General features: G+C 40.7%; 1 protein-coding gene across 1 annotated transcript in view; it reads right to left on the reverse strand.

Moving 5' to 3' along the window:
* Positions 1-22,508, reverse strand: part of TUT4 (terminal uridylyl transferase 4) — a 3,240,181-nt gene that overhangs the window by 2,638,054 nt on the left and 579,619 nt on the right. Inside the window, exon 7 of the mRNA XM_044086854.1 lies at positions 18,620-18,663. Coding sequence (XP_043942789.1) covers positions 18,620-18,663 — 44 coding nt within the window. The remainder of the gene's footprint in view (positions 1-18,619; positions 18,664-22,508) is intronic.

Genomic DNA, 22,508 nt, shown 5'->3' on the forward strand with positions numbered 1-22,508 from the left:
CTTATGAATTCCGTACTGACGACTACAATAAGGAACATTTCCAAGTTAATAATACTAACAGCACATTAAAGGACATGGTTTATAACTTTGGAAAAAAACTCAATAACATTAAAGCCATGCAGATGGACAATATGTATCTTAGAAAATGCATAGATTGTGGTATCATACCCATGGGGTTACGTTTTTTCAAACAACCCATGGGTGTGGAACTTAATGAGGCCAATATACGTATATGTAACAAAATGTTTGATGGTTTTGGCATACAGTTTATGGAATTTATTATATCTTGTAACAACAGCAAGTTAAGCTTGTTATTGAAGGAGGTGGAAGAACTTAATACGTCTATAACAAGTGACTTGTATCCACAGTAGAAGAGTTACATGTTAAACAGTTCCACTATGCTGAAACCAATTGTAAAAAGATGTTCGATAGAAAATGTAAAAAGTTTTTTAGAGATACCAAACAATATCAGAATGCAACTGCGTACAAATGGAACAAAAGGGGATATGTAAGAACTGAGTACAGTAGCAATGCTAGGGGTGGGGAGGCAGACAATCACGAACAACATAGAGTGGATTTTCATAATACTGATTTTTTTAGAGCTGGAACAGTATGGGAGGGGGAATCGCCCATGGGAAACTCGGCACCAGGGACAGAGGGAATGGAACAATTGGAAGCCGTACAGAAAACAATGACCAATACTGGAATTATGGTCACTGATGGGGTCGTGTATAGTGCAGGGGATTTCAAAATTTACAACTATACAGAACATCCAGTAGATATTGAAATGTTTTCTACTTTTTCTAAAGGTATGAAATATATACCCAGGAGAAAGTTTGATATAGTGGACACACTGGTTGAGTTTAAAAAATAGATGAGGAAGCTCAATCTGGGTATATTTTTTCGGGAGTCTAACCCTGGAACCACGAATATGAGTGGTCTGAGGAGGAAAAGTACGTTTACCCCCCCCATGAACAATACTCATCAATTTTGAAAAAGTAGTCAGTAAGAAAATTTATGAATTATATAAACATGTACAGAAAGATAGATGTAGAAGTAATTGGAGTTCTACTGACGAGGCTATCTTAACTACACTTTGTGATATTTACAATATCAGAATCATGACACTTGACAAAGGGGGAGGTGGAGTCTTGTTTGATATGGACACTTATATACAAAGAATATTTGATATTTTGAATACATCAGACCAATACGAGGTTTCCTCGCTAAATCAGATTAATATAGCCCATAGAAGGATTGACTTATATCTGGAAGAGTTTTTATTGGATGAACGTATTACTCAGGATTTATACAACTTTTTAAAGGTTGAATACCCCACTTTAGCAACTATCACGGGGATACCCAAAGTACACAAAAACATTCATGACCCCCCATTTAGACCTATTATTTCTGGAAGTCGTAGCAAAACCTTCCCTTTTGGCAAGGTAGTTGATCAATGGTTAAAACATATTTATCCGAAGATATCACATTTAATCAAAGATTCTTGGGAATTTCTTGGGAAGTTCAAACATGAATTATGGAATATGGATTTACTTTTTGTTACAATTGATATAAAAGATTTATTTTCATGTATACCTAGGACGGAAGGTATAAATAGGTTTATTAACAGTCTGAACAAGCATAGTGGACTAGAATGGGATAAGATAGATCTCCTACCTGAATTTATGAACCTGGTTCTTGACCACAACTATATTTTTTTTGAAGAAGAGTACTACAAACAAATAACAGGGGTCACTATGGGGGCAGTATGTGCCCCCATTTATGCAAATATGGTTCTCTTAGATTGGGAGGAGGAATACATCCTATATACACCATGGATGGAGCAAATGGCTTGTTATGTCAGGTATTTGGATGATTTATTTATTTTATGGACAGGAAAGGAGAAGAATCTGATATGATTTATAGAATATATTAATGGAACTACTTCCTATTTACAATTTACACATAATACTAGTAAGATAGGTAAGAACAACCAAAAACTCCTTAGGAACACAATACCAACTGGTAAATCAACGAAGTAAGATGTCCAGGCGTCAGACCAAAGTACAGAAAAAGATTTTAATATGCAGCTCCACCAGCAAAAAGCGTAAAAACATAAAACATCCAAATTTCGTCAAGCGCTTTCACCCGGGCCCTCCTAGGCTTTATCAAGACTAGTAAGATAGGTATCAATTACTTAGATACATACATTTTTAGTGATGGCACTACTTTCCAGTCTAAGATATACAGGAAAGACACTTTCTGTAATGCCTATCTGGAATACTCAAGTAATCATCCATATAAGCAGAAAAAAAGTATACTGAAATGGCAATGTATTAGGGCAGCTAGAATGACTTCCAGAAAGGATGACATGATTGAAGAAATGAAATTTATTGGCCAATTGTTTAGTCAAAGGGGCTATCCATCATCAGTGGTTAAGGATGTCACTGAATATGTGACTAATGAATGGGGAAATAAATATCCACCCTTATTGGGGAGGGAATTTTCACCACACAATCTGGTTAACAAAAAACAAATAGGAGATAATTATCAAAAGGCCTATATACTACAGTATGGACAACATGTGGGAGAAATCAGGAATATTCTGGAGACCAACTGGAATATGGTGGAATAGTCCACCAGATCTATCTTATCCCATTCTAGTCCACAATACTTGTGACGAAGGGATTAGTGATAAAATAGGAGATAAACCTACCTTCGTCTACAAAACAGGGATGAATTTAAAGAGAATGATCAAGGTTAAAACTAATAATCGTTATAATGATGGGAATAAAAGTGTGACAGGGACCAATGTGGACACTGTAATCAATGCTCATTTATTTTACAGACTGACAGTCTGCATCTAGACAATAACATCAAAAGTAAAATATTTTTCAAAAAAGGAAACTGTCAGACCCAACATATAGTATATCTGGGAAAATGTATGTCTTATCCTAGTTTTTATGTTGGGAAAACTGACAGACAGTTACGCAATAGAATATATGACCATACATACTGCATTAAGAAGAAGGACCAGAATAATGAATTATATAGGCACCTGGTAGAGAGTGAGGGCTGTAATTCATTCAAATTTGCCATTCTAGAAGTGGTTAGGAACAAGGGTGTGATATCAAATCTATCCTAGGGGAGAAAGAGATTCAATGGCAGATTAGACTGAATGCAGCCAGTCCACCAGGCATCAATGAGTATATTCCCACCAAACCTTTATTAAGAAATTAAACTATGGTATATGAATGAATTTATGTTGTTCGTTAGTACTTTATGTATACATTTTATCAATTTAATATATAGGAATATATTATATTTATTAGTAAGGATTTTTATCACATTCAAATTTATGAAGGTTTTAGTATTATATTAATGAATTTTATTTAATTATATAATTATTCATCAGTTTATATGATAAAAATGAGATTGTTGTTTTGTGCTTTTAAATTTTAATGAATGCTTGATTGGTTAGGTAATTAGATAATTAGTTTTTTTGGCAGGCGTTTAGAAAGTATTTAAAGTATAGTATTGAATATGTAAGTTGTTCTGAAGAAATCTACGTTGAGTAGATGAAAGCGCTTAACCTATTGCTTATGTACTTCGCTCAATAAAGGATTTGGATACTGTGGATCGTGGTGTTTCATTCAGAGGAGCAGTTTTTTCGATCGTTGGTTGTTTTATTGCTGGATTCCCTGGATACATTCTTGTGTGCCGTTACATTGTCAGAGACAGCAGCATCTGTGTTACCCTGTAGAGTATCTCCTAGCTCTTTCAGGAGATCTCTCTGTAGTCGCGTGAAATGTGTAAGGTAGTTCAGCGATCGCATAGCAAAAGTCGCAGAACTAAAAACATGCTTTCCGTACCCATCCATAGTCCTGGAATCTTTGTTAGGAGGATGGACAGAGGAAGATGCTTCAGACATTTCCTTCTTAGTGGCCGCTGCCACCACCATAGCATCCATCGGGACTCCTTTGGTAAGATACGCCTTGTCCTGAGGGGCTGTAATGTATTTATTCAGTCTACGAGGGACTGGTTCCACTGTATCAGGCATCTCCCATGCCCTTTGAGTTATCAAGTCCATCAATTTGTCGTAGGGCGGGGTCACCCAGGAGGTAGAAGGTCGAGCCCCAAATGCCTTCAGCAACACCGATTCGTCCTCAGTAAGGGCAAGGGTCTGCCAGTCTCTCCTCTGTTTCAGAACCTCTAGGATGTCAGCAAAAGAGACATCCTCAGAAGGGGACTGTGGGGACCCCTCTGATTCATCCAAATCAGTGTCCGAAGTTAAGGATTCCTGTGGGGAATCGATGTGCCTCCTCTTGCACAATTTTTTCCTCGGTACCTCCTCAGAGGGGTCATCTGGGGAAGCTGCCGAGGAACAAGGGACACCCTCTGGGGCTAGCTGAGGCATTGGGTCTCTACGCTTAGTTGGGACCGATGGTACAGAAGCAGAACGCGGCCCCTTAGGGGAAGGAGAAGAATATTCCGATGAAGTCAAAGTCTGTTCAGACAAGACCTTCCTCATGATGTCGAAGGCTCCGGTGTCCCAGCCCAAGGACCCCACCGGGTCCGAAGAGGCCAGTAGTTTCCCCGAGACCGGGACCACGGGCTCCAATCCAGAGGACGGAGCCGAACTAATCTGAGCCGAGGCTCCAACCAAGGAACCAAGGAAAGAACGTCGGCTCCGAGACTCTTCGATAGGCTCCGAAGGTGTCGAGGTCAATGGTGCCGATCGCACTCCTGGAGGCTCTGGCACTGGGGGTTCTACAATCATCGGATCCTCGACTCCCAGCTTCGATGACTCGACGGGTCTCGGAGGAGGATCTGTCGAAGACATTGGGAGGGCTTCCAGTTTCGAAACCAATTGGGACGAAACCGCAATCAGTTTGGATAGAGCCGTGTTATCCATGAGCTTCTGTACCACTCGATCCACATCAGTGTCGGACAGCGGCCTAGAAGAACGGGTTGAAGGGACCGAAGTCATCACCGAGCGAAGGATCGAAGGTGGTGGCATCTCTGACACTGGCTCCAAGACCTGAGCCTCGATCAGAGACAAACATTCGATGCTCGGCCCCGAGGTCTGTGGAGCCAGGGACCGAATCTTGTATGAGGTGCTCGGAGCCGATGACTTGGGCTCCGATATCTTAGAGGACTTAGATCCCTTCGAAGACTTAGATGCTAGATCAGCCTTCTCCAGGGCATCTTGGAATTCAGGTTTCAATAACCCTCTATCAACCAACGTCCTGCGCCTCTCCATCATGACCCTCCCACTGAAGGAATGACACATGGAACAGTCTTCCTGCAGGGGGAGAGGGCCAAGACAGTAGACGCAGGAAGAATGGTTGTCCGTAATGGACATTTTTTGTCCACATTGGCACCTTTTGAACCCTGACTTTACCTTTTCAGCCATGTTCAAAGGAATTTAAACACTACCTTAAACTATGTAGATAAACACTGCACACTAGCTATCTACTACTAAATGACACTACACACTTTTTAAACTAGCTAATAAGAATATTTTTTCTAAAACTATATATTTATATATTTACATAATAGAAACTACTAAATCACACTGCACACTCTAAACTATTTACTATGTAAATATATCTAAGTATATGGATAAACGAACACACAGTAATAAACAACTGTCAGAGCCCTGACAGGGTCAAATAGGCCTCATCCTAAAGAAAGAAAATTTTTATTATTGTAAGTAAAACGCACACGTGTAAATATATTTACGCACACACTAACACTATACTACTCTGATTTACTATAAACCACACAAAAGAGCTATATATATAAAAATACAAAAAACTTCTACTGGCCCGAGCCTCTCTTCGATGCGAACCGTTACAGCGGCAAACTAGATCTGAGGGATAGTACCGGAGGATCATGGGATACAACTGTGCCTCGAGCTTTCTCTGAGATGCAGAGTTTGTGATGTGACCGACTCGGAGCCGAGTATCGGCTCCGAACCCGTGTGTAAGAACAAACGGCGAGATCGAACAATTTCACATCTTGTGTTTACTATGCAAAGTCCAAAAAATGGCTTAGAATGATTCCCTAGTAAGGTATCATTTTATTTTTTTTTTATTTTACTTTTGTTAACCGGGAAAATCCAACTGGACTGGGTCCATTTTCAGTGGAGGCCCAGGGAGAAAAGTTCCACAAAAAAGATAACAGTAACAATGTTGTAATAATACAAAATACATAAAAAAATACATTTTCAAGGAAGAATACAACAGTTGAGATGCATAAAAAAGTTATGTACCTACCATAACGTTCCATGTTAGTTGTCTTCATCTCGCTTTCTTTCTTGCTTGTTGGTATCAGAGCCGATCCTCGGCTCCGACTCGGCCATCTTCTATAGCTCGAGAGCTGTTTACTGGCTCGAGGCTACCCCTTATCCCATGATGCCTAGCGCTAGCTACCCAGATCATAGCTAACCCCAGCCATAACTATATAATGAACCCCTCCAAGCAAAAGGTTGAGCATACCTGTCATACTCTCTAAGTCAGTAGAGGAAACAAACCAGAAACCTGAACTCCTCTCGGTCCAATAAGACAGTGGGATGGAGGGGGGGACACAAAAAAGAAGGTGAGATGAAGACAACTAACATGGAACTTTATGGTAGGTACATAACTTCTTTATGTTAAGTTGTCTATCTCACCTTCGTTTCTTGCTTGTTGGGACAGCGTCCCTAGCACCTATGATCCTGGGTGGCTCATTGGAACAGACTCTTCAGAACAGTGGAACCAAAGTTAGCTCTACTCCTGGAGACCATGTCTAACTTGTAATGAGAAATAAAGGTATGAGGATTTGCCCACGTGGCAGCGGCAGAGATAGAGTCCATGGGCAACCTAGACTGGAAGGCTACAGAGGTGGCCAAAGCCCTAGTAGAATGACCTTTCAGTTTGATAGACAACTCTTTGTTTCTTAGTTGATAGATGAAGGTAATAATGTGAGACAACCATCTGGACAGGGTCACTTTGGAAACTGGAAGACCCTGTCTGCCCCTAGCATAGGAAAGGAAAAGTTGGTCCGACTTTCTTATATCCTTCGTTCTATGCAGGTAAAAACACAATTGTCTATGAACATCCAAAAGGTGTAATTTGTATTCTGCTTTGGTGTGGTTAGAGAAAAACACAGGGAGGTCTATAGATTGGTTTAGATTATTTTCTGAAAAGACTTTCGGAGCAACCCTGTCCTTATGAAAAACTAAGTACGGAGGATGAACACTTAGTGCCTGAAGTTCCAAGACACGTCTGGCTGAGGTAATAGCTACCAGAAAGAGAGTTTTCCAAGATAGAAACTTAATGGAGCATGATGCTGCCGGTTCAAATGGGGGCATAACCAAGGAGGTTAGTACCAAATTAAGGTCCCAAGGAGGAGGGGGATCTCTCACTGGAGGCCTAAGGAGAGTAGTCCTTCTGAGAAAGACTTTACACAACTTATGAGACATAATGTTTAGATTAGAAAACCCAACATGAAAGTTTGAGATGGCCGATAGTTGAACCCTGATTGTGGCAGAAGCGGACCCAGAATGAAAAAGCTCTGTTAGGAACTCCAAGATTTCGTGAACTGGGGCTGAAAAGGGATCTATGTTCCTAGCCTCTGCCCAACAAGAGAAATGTTTCCATTTGCTAGCATAAGTCTTCCTAGTAGCGGATTTGTGAGAGGAGACAATAATCTCACGCACAGCCTGGGAAATGCTGGGAAACCTGGCTAGGGTTGGAATTGGATCAACCAAGCTGTGAGCTGGAGTGTTTGGAGGGATTGATGCAGCTCTCCTGATTGATGAATCAGCAGATCTGGAATAGGATCCAGAGTCCAGGGCTGCTCGAGGAGGTAACAGTGCAGGAACAGAAACCATATCTGTCGAGGCTAGTAGGGGGCAATGAGGATCATTTTGCAACCCAATGGAATAGCTTTCTGTATGAGTTTGGGTATAAGAGGGAACGGTGGGAAGGCATAAAGAAGTCCCTGAGGCCAATCGTGGACTAGAGCATCTCTGGGAGGGTGGCTGGGAAGCAGTAAAAGGGAGAAGTAGTTGCTGCATTTGCTGTTGAAGGGGGTGGCAAACAGATCACAGCAAGGCTGTCCCCATTTGCAGAAGATCAGATCTGCAACTACCAGATTCAGAGACCACTCGTGAGGCATGAGAATAGCTCTGCTGAGCCTGTCCGCTATGACGTTGGACTTCCCAGGGATGTGCATTGCAATCAGAAATCGTTGGGAGGAAATCGCCCACTGCCAGAGTCTGAGTGCTTCTCGACATAGGGGGTAGGACCTGGTTCCGCCCTGCTTGTTGATGTACCACACCAGTGACATGTTGTCCATTTGAATTCCAATGGTCGCAGAAGGGAGAGAGTCCTGAAGGGCTTGCAACGCTAGGAGCACAGCTGTCATCTCCAAGACATTTATGTGCAGATGGTACTCGTGAGGCTGCCAAGTGCCTTGGACTGTCCTACCCTGATAATGCCCCCCCCCCCACCCTATCAGTGAGGCATCTGTGGTCACTGTGGCAACCGGAGGGGGCTGGATGAATAGTCTGCCCTGAGACACTAGTGGGGAGACCATCCACCAGGAAAGGTGCCTTTTGCATGTTTCTGTAATCATGATCATGTGAGACATGCGGAGCTGTTGAAAGGACCACTGTGTGAAAAAAAGCCACTGAAGAATTCTCATGTGAAAACGGGCCAGACGTATCAGAAGAATTGCCGCTGCCATAGAACCCAGAGTTTGAAGGATAACCTGACTTGTACCCTTTTGCACTACATGAGGATATGAACTTGCTACCGAATTGTGGCCACCCTGTCTGGCGGTAGCCTTGCGGACATACTTCTTGTATTTAAAATCTGCTCCTATATAGGTAATAGATTGACAGGGCAACAAGGCAGATTTTTTGAAATTTATAGTAATGCCTACCTGGGCACAAGTTGTAATTGTACAGTCCCTGGCTTGAAGGAGTTGATGCCTGGTAGTAGCAGTAAGGAGCCAGTCATCTAGATATGGAAACACCTGGAATCCTTGACACCCTCAGGTGAGCCGTGACTACTGCCATGCATTTGGTGAACACCCTGGGAGCTGTGGTGAGACCAAAGGGCAGAGCTCTGAACTGGTAATGACTGGCTCCCAGCCGGAAGCGAAGGAACCTCCTGGAGTGCCTGTCCATTTTGATGTGATAGTATTCATCCTGAAGATCTATTGAGCACATCCGATTGTCCTGACCCAAAAAGGGTAGAATGGACTGTTGCGTGACCATCCAAAACATTGTTCTTTGAACAGACTTGTTTAGTCTGCTGAGATCCAATATTGGTCTCCAGTCCCCTGTCTTTTTTAGTACCAAAAAGAACCTTGAGTAAGTTCCGGATCCTTGTTGGTCTGCTGGGACTTCCTGGATGACACTTTTTTCTAGCAGTATTGAAACTTCTATGACTGCTTGGGCCCTCAGATTGGGTGGAACATCTGGAAGGGATTTGCTTGACGGTAAGGGGGGGTTGAAAGAAGGGAATTATGTAGCCTCCGGATATGATTGAGTGTACCCATTTGTCTTGCGTTAGGTTTTGCCAGGTTTTTGGGTACAGTGTAAGTCTTCCCCCGACTGCCTCCAGAGGCAGGCAACCCTTCAGGGATGCTGGAAGGGCTTGTCAGAGAAGGATTCTCTGCTGCCCTGGTTCTGCGGACCCCTTCTGCCCCAAGGGCGGCATGTGTTGTTGTTGTTGTTTCCTCCTCTGCCTCTGGAGGAAAAATCACTATGTGTGTCAGGTGAGGCTCCCTGGGATTTCCAAAACCACATTTTACCACTCTTCTGACCCTTGGGATATGGTCTGGAAGGAGTCTTGCCTTCCTGTTCACACCTAGTCAGAGTGTCTTTCACCTGTGGTCCAAAAAGAAAGGAACCGTCAAAGGGAGTGTTGATGAACGACGCTCTAAAGGGTTCCGCAAAATTACACAGCCGTATCCATGCGTGTCTCCTGAGGGCCACGCCTGCACCTGCGGCTCTACTCGCACCATCGGCTGCATAGGAAATGAGCCTCATGGAGGAGATGACTACAGAATTAAGGGTAGCCAGCTGAGAAGCCACTTTAGCTCGAGCCCCTTCAGCTGATGGATCCTGGAGGGAATCTCCTAGCTCTTTCAGGAGATCCCTCTGAAGCCTGGTAAAATGGCATAAGTAATTCAGTGACCTCATGGAGAAGGTCACTGAAGCAAACATTCGCTTCCCGTATCTATCCATGGTCCTAGACTCCTTGTAAGGAGGATGGACAGAGGAAGACGTTTCCGCTAACTCCTTTTTAGTGGCTGCTGCTACCACCATGGCATCTATGGGAACACCCTTAGTAAGGAACTGTTTATCAGGGGGTGCAGTGATAAACCTGCCAGGTCTCCTCAGGGTTGGTTCCACTGTATCCGGTGCTGACCAAGCCCTTTGAGCCACCACTGACATTAGTGGATTGATAGGTGGAGAAACCCAGGAGGTGGAAGGTCAGGAACCGAATGCATCCAGGAATACGGATTCGTCCTCAGTAGGGGCTAGGGCATTCCAGTTCCCCCTCTGTTTAAGCATTTCTAGGATGTCCAAAAAGGAAACGTCTTCAGAGGGGGATCTCGGGGACCTTTCCAATTCATCCAAATCTGTATCCGAAGTGACAGACTCGGGGAAGTTAATGTGCTTCCTCTTGCACTTCCTCTTCTGAGGGGGCTCCTCTGAATGACCAGGGGAGCCCTCAGAAGAAGAGGAAACACCCAATGGGGTACTCTGGAGCATCAGTTCCCCACGTTTGGGGTGTGGAGGAGGGACAGAAGTTGATGTAGGCACTACAGGGGATGGAGCCAGTGGGGTCGAAAGTGGAGCTGACTCAGAGGCCAGTACACTCCTCATGACATCGAAGGTGTCCCTGACACGATGCAGAGAAAGCTCCGGTTCCGAGGAAATCGGAATCTTTCTCCGCACCGAGGGAGATGGCTCCATGGCCGATGTAGTGTCCGATGCCACTCGCCCCCTCGGAGCTGATGAGGGAGACTCAGCGCCCAGATCCCTCGATGGACGGCACCATCGAGGGGATCAGAGCCGGCGACGGAACCGAAGGAGAAATCGTTATCGGTGCCGACGGTTCCACGATTCGAACCCAAACAAACTCAGGCTCCGAGCTCAATGGAGTCGGAGGAGGAACATCGATAGAAGCAGATGGAGCCGACACCTGCTGAGGAGGGCTGGACAACATTTTGGCCAGTGCCTGCGACTTCAACAACCTACTGACCACTCTCTCCACGTTGTGATCCGAGAGCCTAGAGGACCGAGAAGAGTGGGAGGATCTGTGACTGCCATCACTCTGCAACAGGGGAGTCCGAGGAGCCAAATGTATAGACTCGAGAAGGGGACCTCAGCCTCTTGTGGATCCGCAACGGCTCCGAAGGTACTGGTGGAGCCGACAGGGAGGCAGTCTCCTCAGTTCCAGCCGGAACCGAAGTAGTAGGTAAGGTTTGGGCCAATGAAGACTCCGAGCTGGGAGCTGACAATTTGGTCGGCATAGGAGATTTCACAGGCTGAGCCTTGGCCGGTGAATCCTGGGGCTTAAGAAGACCCCTCAAAATAAGCTTATTTTTGCGCTCCTGCAGAACTCCTAGGCTAAATGCATGGCATACAGAACAAGAGTCCTGCAGGTGCACAGCGCCTAAGCAATAGATGCAAGAAGTGTGCCCATCTGACAGCATGAGTCACACTTCTTGAATCCAGACGCCTTGGATTCTTTAGACATAGAATTGTTTTGGCCAAAAGGCCGAACAGCAAAACTAATACTAACCTCAAAAAAAAAAAAACACAATATACTACAGTTAAAGATATATTTTTTTTAAAACTAGGAAGCCTCTAACTTAAATGGCTACCTAACAATCAGAAAGAAGAAAAGCTTAAACTAAAACGCTACCTACAAGAGGGACGGGGGGAGAGGGGAGAGAACTCTCTAATTTAAACAAGTTCTAAAGGAAAACGACAAATACACTAAACTACAACAAACTAGTTAGCGACTATTATTTAAACAATAAACTACCAGAAAAAAAACCCTAAACTGACAGAAAAAGTAGTTCAATAAAACTTATACGAGCCTGAGCCAGTAGCAATGAACCTCGCAGCTGAAGTGGCAAACGAGATCTGGGTAGCTAGCGCTAGGCATCATGGGATAAGGGGTAGCCCCGAGCCAGTAAACAGCTCTCGAGCTATAAAAGATGGCCAAGTTGGAGACGAGGATCGGCTCCGATCCAACAAGCAAGAAACAAAGGCGAGATAGACAACTTAACATCAATAGTTGCTATGAGAAGACAAATCAAAAATTACACAGTAAGTTAAAAAGAAACATAGATAGATGCGTGGCTCTGAAGCAGGATTACTTGTTAGTTGTAAATAAATCAAGACCTGTATTGTGAGTTAGTTCAATTGTAGTTGGAAAAAGAATGTGACAGGGTGAAGTAAGCTAAGTTATACACAGGCAGATCAAGGTTTTGATAAGATGTGATTTAAGTAATTTTTTGAACTGCGTAAGATGTGTGGAGAAAGTTGGAGGGGGAATTATTCCAGGTTTTAGCTATGCTATGAGAGTAAAGAGATTTTCCTGCAGTGTTGTTTGCCCTGGTGGTATAGAAAAGAGATTTAGTGGTAGAACAGAGGGTACGACTGGTAGAGTAGTGGGAGAGCAGCTGTTTTAGCGCTGGTGTTTTTTCAGGGTAGGTCAGGATATTAAATGCAGTAGTTAGCTGTTGGTAGGTGAGTAATTGGGGGTAATTCTAGCCATTTAATATTTCTTAGTACCTGGCAATGATGGGTTTTGAAGGTAGAATTGTTGGCAAATTTAGCAATTTTGTTGTAACATGATTCAATTTTGTCAAGATCAATTTTTCTAATATGGGTTAATATTGGGACTACATACATAAGTGTGGACAGAAGGTGAGTCTGGGCTAAAGTGATTCTTGCTTTATCAGTGAGAAAATTCTTCTGTCTATAAATTGTACCCATTTTTGTGAACCTTTTGGATAGTTTTAGCTATATGGACATCAGAGTAGAGAATTTTGTCTATTTCTACCCAGAGGAGATTGGTATGGGTTGAAGGAGTGATTAGAGTGCCATTTTTAGATGAGATAGAAAATGTTAGGGGAGTAGATTTGGATTTATTTGGAGTGAACAAGAGTACTTTAGTTTTGCTGTGGTTAAGAATGAGTTGGATATCGGTGAGCCAATTTTCTACAGCAGAGAAGGATTCTTGGGCTAACTGCTGTAGGGTGGAAAGAGATGGGGTTGCGCAGATGAGTGTCGAGTCATCAGCGTACTGTACAAGAGTGGCTTGTTGTGTAGAGGTGGTTATGTCAGAAGAATACTTTGTTTTCAGATTTTTATCATGTATAATGTACTTTAGCTAATATATAAGCTACAGATGCATGGGATCAAACATATGTTGTTGCACTGAAACTCAAGTGTAGTATTGGATTTTTTTTTTTTTTTGTAGCTGGCACACTTTTCTTCCTCCCTGAAAGTTTTAAAATGAATCCTCAAAGAGGGGTTTGAGATAGACCTTCAACAGATAGGCAGTTTGCTGATATTTTGTTTTATATCTGGTTTAGAGTGAAAGTCTTGCTTTGATCTTCTACTTAATGTGTAGAACAAAGTAACGGCCTGGAATACTTAAGACACGGATTTGTCATTCCACCAAAAGTGAAACCCCTACATATTTCATAAAATTGTTTTTACTGTAACACACCATGGCTAAAATGCATGCTTTCAAGCAGCTAAAGCTGTAGATCAAATTCAGAGGTATGCTGCAATGGAAGCTCTGAGGTTAGAATTGCAGTCTTAGGTAGTTCTGCAACTGAACACACAGTTTCTATTATCTGAAACTATCATAATGAAATCTCAGGGACAGAGTCATTTTAGTTAATATGCTTTTACTGCCACAGTCTGACATTGCATTATAAGTGGTTTTCATTGCAGGTGCTGTGATGAATTTCTGCTCAATATGCCAATACAAGAATGACCTAAGATATTTCTCTGAGTTGCTATTGCATCAGAAGTAAAATTCCTCTATATTTTACCAGATTTTTTTTCATTTGCAACATGCCAAAGCTCATGTGCTAAAAGTCTGAACAGATAATGTGGAGGTCAAATTTAGCACAGCACTGCAAAGAAAGTGCAATGGTAGAATAGAAGTCTTAAGTATTTTTATGATTATCTTGTTGTTACTATCTGAAAGCTTCATAATGAAATCTCAAAGGGGGCTGAGACAAAACGTTTTACAGATGGGCACTACAACAGAATGCTTACAGGTGTTTACTGCTGCAGTCTGACATTCTGCATTACACTTATTTACACAGCGGGTTCTATTTTGAACTTCTGCTCAGTGTGCAGAACATAGAAATGACTTCAGCTACTTCTCTACTGAGTTTTCATAAGTTTAGAGTTAGAGTTAATACCCATTTATATTCACACAAAAAATTACTATACCACAGGTCAAATTCAGAGATGTGCTGCACTGGAAACTCCTAGATCAGAACTGCAGTCTTAGAAGTATTTTGTAGCTATATTACCGTTATTTCATATAATTTTCATAATCAAATCTCAAAGGGAACATAAATAGAAATTTCAAAGACAGACATCAGAGGCTTTACATCATACATCTTCACTACCACAGTCTGGAATACTGACATATACTCAATTTTCATTCTGGGCACACCTCTGCTGAGTACATGGAGTACACCAATGGTCTACAAAACTTGTTCATGAAGTTGTAATCACATCAGATGTAAAATGCTGTAGTTACTTCTCCTGATAAAGAATTTTTGGCACTAGATTTGTGATTCCCAACCTCCAGGTTAAACGTCTGTGAATAAAATGCAATATAAAAATACATAACCATATTTGCCTCTATAGCTGGAACTGACACCCAAGTGCATTTTGCTGTAAAACATAATATAGTGTTACAGAGAAATTGTCCGATTGCTATATACCTCCAGTAGATTTATACAGGCATTTCGGTAATGCTGCTTTTGCCATTCATTTCAAAACAGGTATACTTTGCATATAATAACCTCAGTATATGCATGATTTTATTTCAATTTTTGAAACAACAGTTTTCTATGTAAAAGTAATTTGAATGTGGTAGTAAAATATGCGTATCTTAAATACTGTCGAGAGGCATGCACATATCTCAGATTCTGTTACCTACTTTCCCTAAAACCTATTAAGCTGTTTAAAACAAAATGAAAATGGAATTATCAAGGGGTCTTGTCCTGAAAACTTAATAAGAATATCCAGAAGTAGAGAGATGTTGTCTTTTAAGTTAGGCTTAAATTCAGTCCTGAAATGCCTTTATAAATTGTAAGGGCACAACTTTTTACCAAAAACATAAACCAACGATAATCATATAGCAAAACCAGATTTATTAAGTGCTTTAATCCACAGTTCACCCGGAAATCATCAGAATAAATGCACTGCATAAAAATAACTCATTATATATCTACTCAGAGTCACATGCCCATGACATCACACAAGAATGATAAATAAAACTGTCACTCACCAGGTCAGGAAAAAAAAAAGCGAGCCTCATGGGTTCTTGTTCAAGCAGCTTTATTGTATGCAAACACATCATAAATGAGTTTAAGTAACTTAACTTCTAAATAGGTTAGGGATCACACACATGGATGTTAACATTCTGGCTGGACCTTCAAAATGGCACTGAAGCTACCATGTACTTGGTATTTATATGCACACAGAGATCTCAGGACATGCTTCTTAAAGGTATAACACATGGGCTTATTCTATATCCTCCCTCTTTCAGAAAATGCGCTAGACATTGTCACTGAAATTGATAAATTTGCATCTTACATAAAAATGTTTATCATGCAATTATACAAAGCTAAATACATATGTACAACTATGTCCAAGTTGCTGTATATTTCACACTAGGCTTTGAAATGCGACCATACCTTGCGACATAAAATCTGGAATCTGGTTTAGCAACTGGGAGTGTCTCTGATGAGTGTTCAACCTTAGAAATGCTGGAATCATCTGCTGGAACAGTATCAGAAGTCAAGACACGTTCTGGAACAGGAATATCAACTAAATTTCACTGAGAGTTTAAGTCTTTATCAAAGGTATGATTGCTGCAATATTGGTTCTGCTACAGGAAGAAGATGTCCGTGATTTCTCTTGTACTCCACACTCTTGAACTTAACAAAATAGGATCTCGGCTCTGCATAAATACTCATTACTTGACCAATTTGGTTGAAAACTTTTGCTGCTTGTATCCTCACTCTCCCCTTTTTTCAATAGATGAAGAAATCTGCTCAACTTGTCATAGCTAGACTTTTGTAAAGAACGCTTTCTAGATAACTGAGCTTTGATTGCTTGGTTGTTCTTAGCTTTAGACCTCAATAAACTAGAACTGATAGGCAATGTTGTTCTGGTTTGCCTAGACAGAAGTCTTTGAGCAGGTGAGCCAAGTATGTCATCATGAGGTATGTTTCTGAGACTGAGCAAGTTCAAAAATATATCGAATCACGCTTTGACTTCTCAAGTAATTTGATTTGCACTTTGTACTGCACATTCAGCAAGTCCATTTGATTGTGCATACTCTGGACTACTTAGTAACATATACAAAGTCCCATTCTCTGGCAAATTTCTGAAACAATTGACTAGTGAACTGCGTACCATTGTAGATTAATTTCTGTGGATTGCCATGGACTGACAATGGGCACTTCAACTTAGAAATAATTGTAGTGGAAGTTAGATTAGGTAGCAAATTGATCTCGAATCAATATGAATAACAGTCAACCAGTATTAAGTAATGTTGATTGTTCCACTCAAATATGTCAGAAGCTACAAATGACCAAGGTAGATCAGGAATTTGACTGAGCTGAAGTGGCTCTCTTTGCAAATGCGCTTTAGTACTATTACACACTGAACATGAAGAAAGCACTCTGTCAATGTCTTTCGCTAGAGAAGTCCAAAATACTAGTCATCTTGCTCTTTTCTTAGTAGGTTCAGAACTCGGTGACCACGACGCAAAATCTGGATATATTCTTGTTGTAAGGAAGCAGGAACAACAATCTTATGACCTTTGAAAATAATGCCATCTTCCATCAACAACTCATCTCAGTAAGGAAAGTATGACTGCACTTCTGGTGGTACCCTCGATTGTTTTGACAGCCATCCTACACCGATATAGTAATTGAGCTTCCGCAAAATTGGATCAATCATGGTATGATCTCTTAGCTCATCAAGTCTAGTGGTGGAAATATTACGCACTTCCATGAAATCAAAATAAAAATTCTCTGTATGAAGCTGTTCTGTTGTATTTCTAGGTGCTCTAGAAAAGTATCAGCCAGATAAAGAAGTTTGCCTTTCATATAGACCATTTTGAAATTGTACTTTTGCAATTTGAGCATCATTCTTTGCAATCTCGCTGGAGCTGAATGCATAGGCTTCTTTTAAATAGTGACCAAAGGTTGATGATCAGTTTCAATTTAGATTTCTGGACCATAGATATAGTCATGAAACTTGGAACCTGCAAACACTATTGTCAAACGTTCTTTCTCAGTTTGAGCGTACTGTATCTCAGTTAGGGCAAGTGTTCCAGATGCATAGGCTACTGGATTGCCTTCATGGGGAATAACTGCATCTAAACCAAATTATGAAGCATCACAGGAAAGATTTACTGGTTTGTTGACAACATAGTACCTTAATGTTGGGGGGGGGGGTAGCAATTTTCTGCATAAGAACATCAAATGCTCTCTGGTGCTGGTTTAGCCATGACCAAGTAATATTTTTAAGTGTGAGCTCTCTCAAAGGCGCTGTCAACTCTTCTGGTTTAAACTGGCCTAAGTAATTGACCATACCAAGAAAACGTTGCAGAGCTTGTACATTATCTGGTGCTGGCATCTCAAGAATGGCTGCTTGCTTGGATGTGTCTGGTCTCAAGCCCACACTTGTAAACAAATGACCTATGAATGTAACTTCTGATGGTCAGAATTTGCACTTCAGAGGATTGAGCTTTAAATTCACTTCACATGCTCTGTCTAGAACTCTCTTAAGATTTCTGCCATGCTCTTCATCACCTTTGCCTCCAACCAATATATCATCTACTATGATGGCACATGGATAGCCCGAAAGAATTTGCTCCACTGCACGCTGGAATACTTCACTTGCGGAATTTAATTCAAATGGCATCCTGAGGAATCTGCATCTTCCAAATGGGGTACTGAATGTAGTCAGTAATGAAGATTTGCTATCAAGCATCACTTGCCAAAATGAACTCTTTGCATCTAAGACAGATAAAACAGTATTCATTCAGTATCAGGGCTGTAACCTCTTTGTACGCATGGGATGATGTGGTCTTTTCAATGCTTATTCAAATCTCTTGGGTCAATACATATTTTAATTTCATCTCAGCCTTTTTTATGAGCAGTTACCATGGATGACACCCATTCGGTAGGTTCTGTAACTGGACAAATTCCACCTTATTGCACCATTTTGTCCAAATGAGCTTTGATCTTATGCTGCATAGCTATTGGAACTCTTCTTGCTGGTCTGACCACTGGACTGTCTGGATCCAACTTCATGGAATACACAATTGGAAGTTTGCCCAATCTGTCACAGAAAACATCAGCATACTCTGAAAAACAGCATCAGTGAAGCTGGAACTAGGACATGTACTTATCTGATGAACTTCTTTGGTAAAATAAAGTAGATTAATATTCAAACTGTCTTTAAGACCCAATAATGGCTACACAGGTCTTTGAACCACATAGAACAATAGGCTATAACAACTTTTAGCCACAAGACACAAAGGCACTACTGAGCCTTTGGTTTGAATTCTCTTCCCCTCCATAAGCTATAAGTTTCGCACAACCAGTCACATTAAGTTGTTCACCAGCTCTGATCCTTGCAAAAGTATCTGCAGACATGACATTACACTTTGAACCAGTGTCTACTTTAAGCTCGGTGGATTTACCATTGATCCAGACAGTACAAAACACTTAATATTTTGTCAACAAATCTGCATCAATCATTTCACCAATCACTGATACATCATTTACACAGAAAGTAGACTGCTACAGGTCTATTTGATTAACTTGCTTTTTTGAATGACCCTTCTTTGCAACTGTATGAGGCTTACTTGACTTACAAAATCTTTGAAAATGGTTCCTATTCTTACACTTATGACATTGCTGACCAAATGTCATGCAGTTTTCTCTTTTGGACTCATGGTTAGCACCACAATTGTGACAGTTAACAATAAAGTTTGATTTGGGTTTTGCTGATTCACTTTTATGCTGTACTGAGCAACATCTGTTTTGCACTAGACATCCTTGGCTTTGCACTGAGCATGCTCCTTTAGCTGGACTGTTCTTGGAATGTGCTGGAAGACTACGAGTTTTGCTTAGAAGTCCTACAGGGGCTGCTGCTGCCACATGCTCAAGCCTGCTCTTGCTTGTCAAATGTTGCATGCTGCCTACATGAGCTCTGGAGCCTACTGAAACCATGCTCTTATCACTAGAAAGTATATTTGTGTGCATTTCTGTAACTTCATGAATCTCACAAATCTCAATAGCTTTATTCAAGCGTCAAATCACTGTCACAATGTAAAATCTTTCTCACAGCAGCATTATTGATACCACACACAAGTCTGCCTTTTATTAACTCATCCTTCAAATCACCAAACCTACACGTTTTAGCTTTGTTTCTCAGATGAGTAATATAAGCTGTGAAAGTTTCCCCTTGCTTTTGATCTCTGGTGTAAAACAAATGTCTCTCCAGTGTAACATTAGTCTGAGGGTTACACATCTCTCTGAATTTGCATTTTAACACTCGGGGTCCTCCATTGATTCAGCCTGCAAAACAACACGAGTTTCTCTGTCACCTTCATACACTGCCAGTGCATAGACAAATGAACACTCCCTTTCAATGGCTTCTGACCCTGCTAGGTTCAGCAAAATGAATGCCCTGGTACACGCATCTTTATCAGAATAAGCTGGCTGTATAAATGTATCATATTCTTGCTCAAATATTCTCCAGTTCTCTGCAATAATCTGATCAAACACAAGTGGTTGTGGCTTGCAAAATCCATCTGCCATATTGATAAATCTCAGCAAAAAATCTTGCAAATATGCACATATATACACACTTGTACATACATGTATAAATGTGCTTGAAATGTGTGCCAGTACTTGTAACAACACAACGAGCCTCTGTACAACTGAACTTCACAAAATAAACTTCCTGGGCACTGCAACACTTAGAAATATCTTTACAGTAAACCCACTTGCTTTGAAATTATCTTTCATCACATGAGTCCGTCTGTCTTGCAAAGACAATAATGTTAAAGTCATTTACCATCATTTCACTGTATGAACCTTTGTCTTGTAATTGCTTTAATGCCAAAGCCATTCATTAACATTTTACTACCAAAGTAATTTATCATCATTTTAAGAAACATTTCGGACAACTGTACAGTACAAATAAGCTGGGCAACAGAAGCTGAGGGCAAATAAGATTCTGACATAACTGTACTTACAGAATGCAATGGCACTTTACAAATAAACTGTTTTGGAGTAATTGCGATTTACGAACAAGCTATCTTGAAGTAATGGCAATCTGCGAATGAGCTGTTTTGAAGTAATTGTACCTTGCGAATACACTCTTTTGAAGTAATGGCACTTTGCAAATAAACTTTTTTGAAGTAATTGCACTTTGAGAATGAACTTTTTGAAGTAATTGCACTTTGCAAATAAATCGGACTGAAGCAGCTTAGAGTGACAAACACTTAAAAATAACTGCACTTTGCCAAACAACTCTGTATAGTGCGAGAGAGACTCTGTAATGGTGGCACTTTGTGAACAGACACACTCAGACATAAGAAACTTTTCGAGATGGCTTCACCTGACTGCACTTTACGAAATGGTTGCATTTTGCACACAACAAACTCTTCGGAATTAATGCACAGTAATAAGCACACACTATAAGCACTATTACACACCTTGAAATACTTCGAACAACCTAGTTATGCTATTCAAGGCTTCAATCAATGTGAAGTAGCAATTTGTACCAAACACAGCAATTCACCCAAAACATTTGCAGTCACCTCTGTTTTATCCATACTCAATGTGGCCTTTTCTGCCCCTTCTATTAAAATCATTTTGCTCATTGAATCTCTTAACGTGACTTTTATGCCCTCGTTATTACATTCGCTTTGCTCATTTAATCTCTTTTCATACCCTCTAATTTCTTGTGCTTGTTTTAACTCTAAACTTGCTCGTTTTACTTTAAACATGCTTGTTTATAATTCTGGGACAATTCTGAACCTTTTATGCACTTTTCCAATGCTCATTTTGTCAAATAACTCAGTTTCATACATTTCATCTGATTAATGAGCTCTTTTCTATTTCACGTTTGCTTAACAATATGTTTTGTGCTCATACAATGTTCTGTTTAACCTCATTCAATAAATAAATGATTTGTGTGTGTTCTCTTTACCTTTAAGTTGTCTCTGGCCCTTTTTTGCTTTTAGTTCTTTTAGGTTGCCTTCACCATTACCTCTGCACCTTGTAGCTCTGTAGAACAGTCTTTGCCATCCCAGTTCTGACACTATGTCGCTCACCAAGTCAGGATAAAACAAGCCTCATGGGTTCTTGTTCAAGCAGCTTAATTTTTTGTAAACACATCATAAATGAGTTTAAGTAAGTTAATTTCTAAACAGGTTAGCTATCACACAGATGGATGTTAACATTCTGGCTGCACCTTCAAACTGGCACTGAAGCTGACACGTGCTTGATATTTATATGCACACACAGCTCTCAGAAATCCTTCTTAAAGGTACAACACATTAGGTATTCTACATAAATGAAGCATACAAAAGCACAGTACAAACAAATAAAGATAAACTGTCAAACTTAATACTTGTAATTTAGCTGTCCTTAATGGTAAAAGACATGAACATGTGATTCACTGAATATGTATTTAATGGGCTCTCAATAAATTTGGTCTTAGTGGATAATTGTCTTCTTTTACCAATGGTCTGTAGTTTTGAACACAGATTTGTTGTATTTCTTAACATACAGTTATATGTCTATAAACAAAAGGCTGAAATTCTTTACTGAAGCCTCTTGTTCTCTTATTTTCCTCACAATAACACATCAGAAATGTGCATAGAAAGTGTTTATCTGGTTTTGGAGGGAGTCTGGGTATGAAACCAAAGGGCATTTTATGACTCATACAAAACAAATATTGACAAGGCTAGTTGATTAGACTAGAAACCAATAAGTTGAAAATTAATGTGTAGCTTTCAGTTCGCTTCAGAGAAAAATAAACAAAAGTCATATAAGGCTGGTGTAATTTCAGCCATAGAAATGTACGAATTTCTGTAAAAAAAATATATTGTTATACTTAGTATATTTGGAGGCTTAAAACTGCATTAACATTTTGATTTTTTAAATTAAAGTTGAATATGTAACTTGTT

The sequence above is a fragment of the Protopterus annectens genome, chromosome 10.part0, assembly GCF_019279795.1.
Source record: "Protopterus annectens isolate FY-2018-M chromosome 10.part0, PAN1.0, whole genome shotgun sequence".
Taxonomy (NCBI): domain Eukaryota; kingdom Metazoa; phylum Chordata; order Ceratodontiformes; family Protopteridae; genus Protopterus; species Protopterus annectens.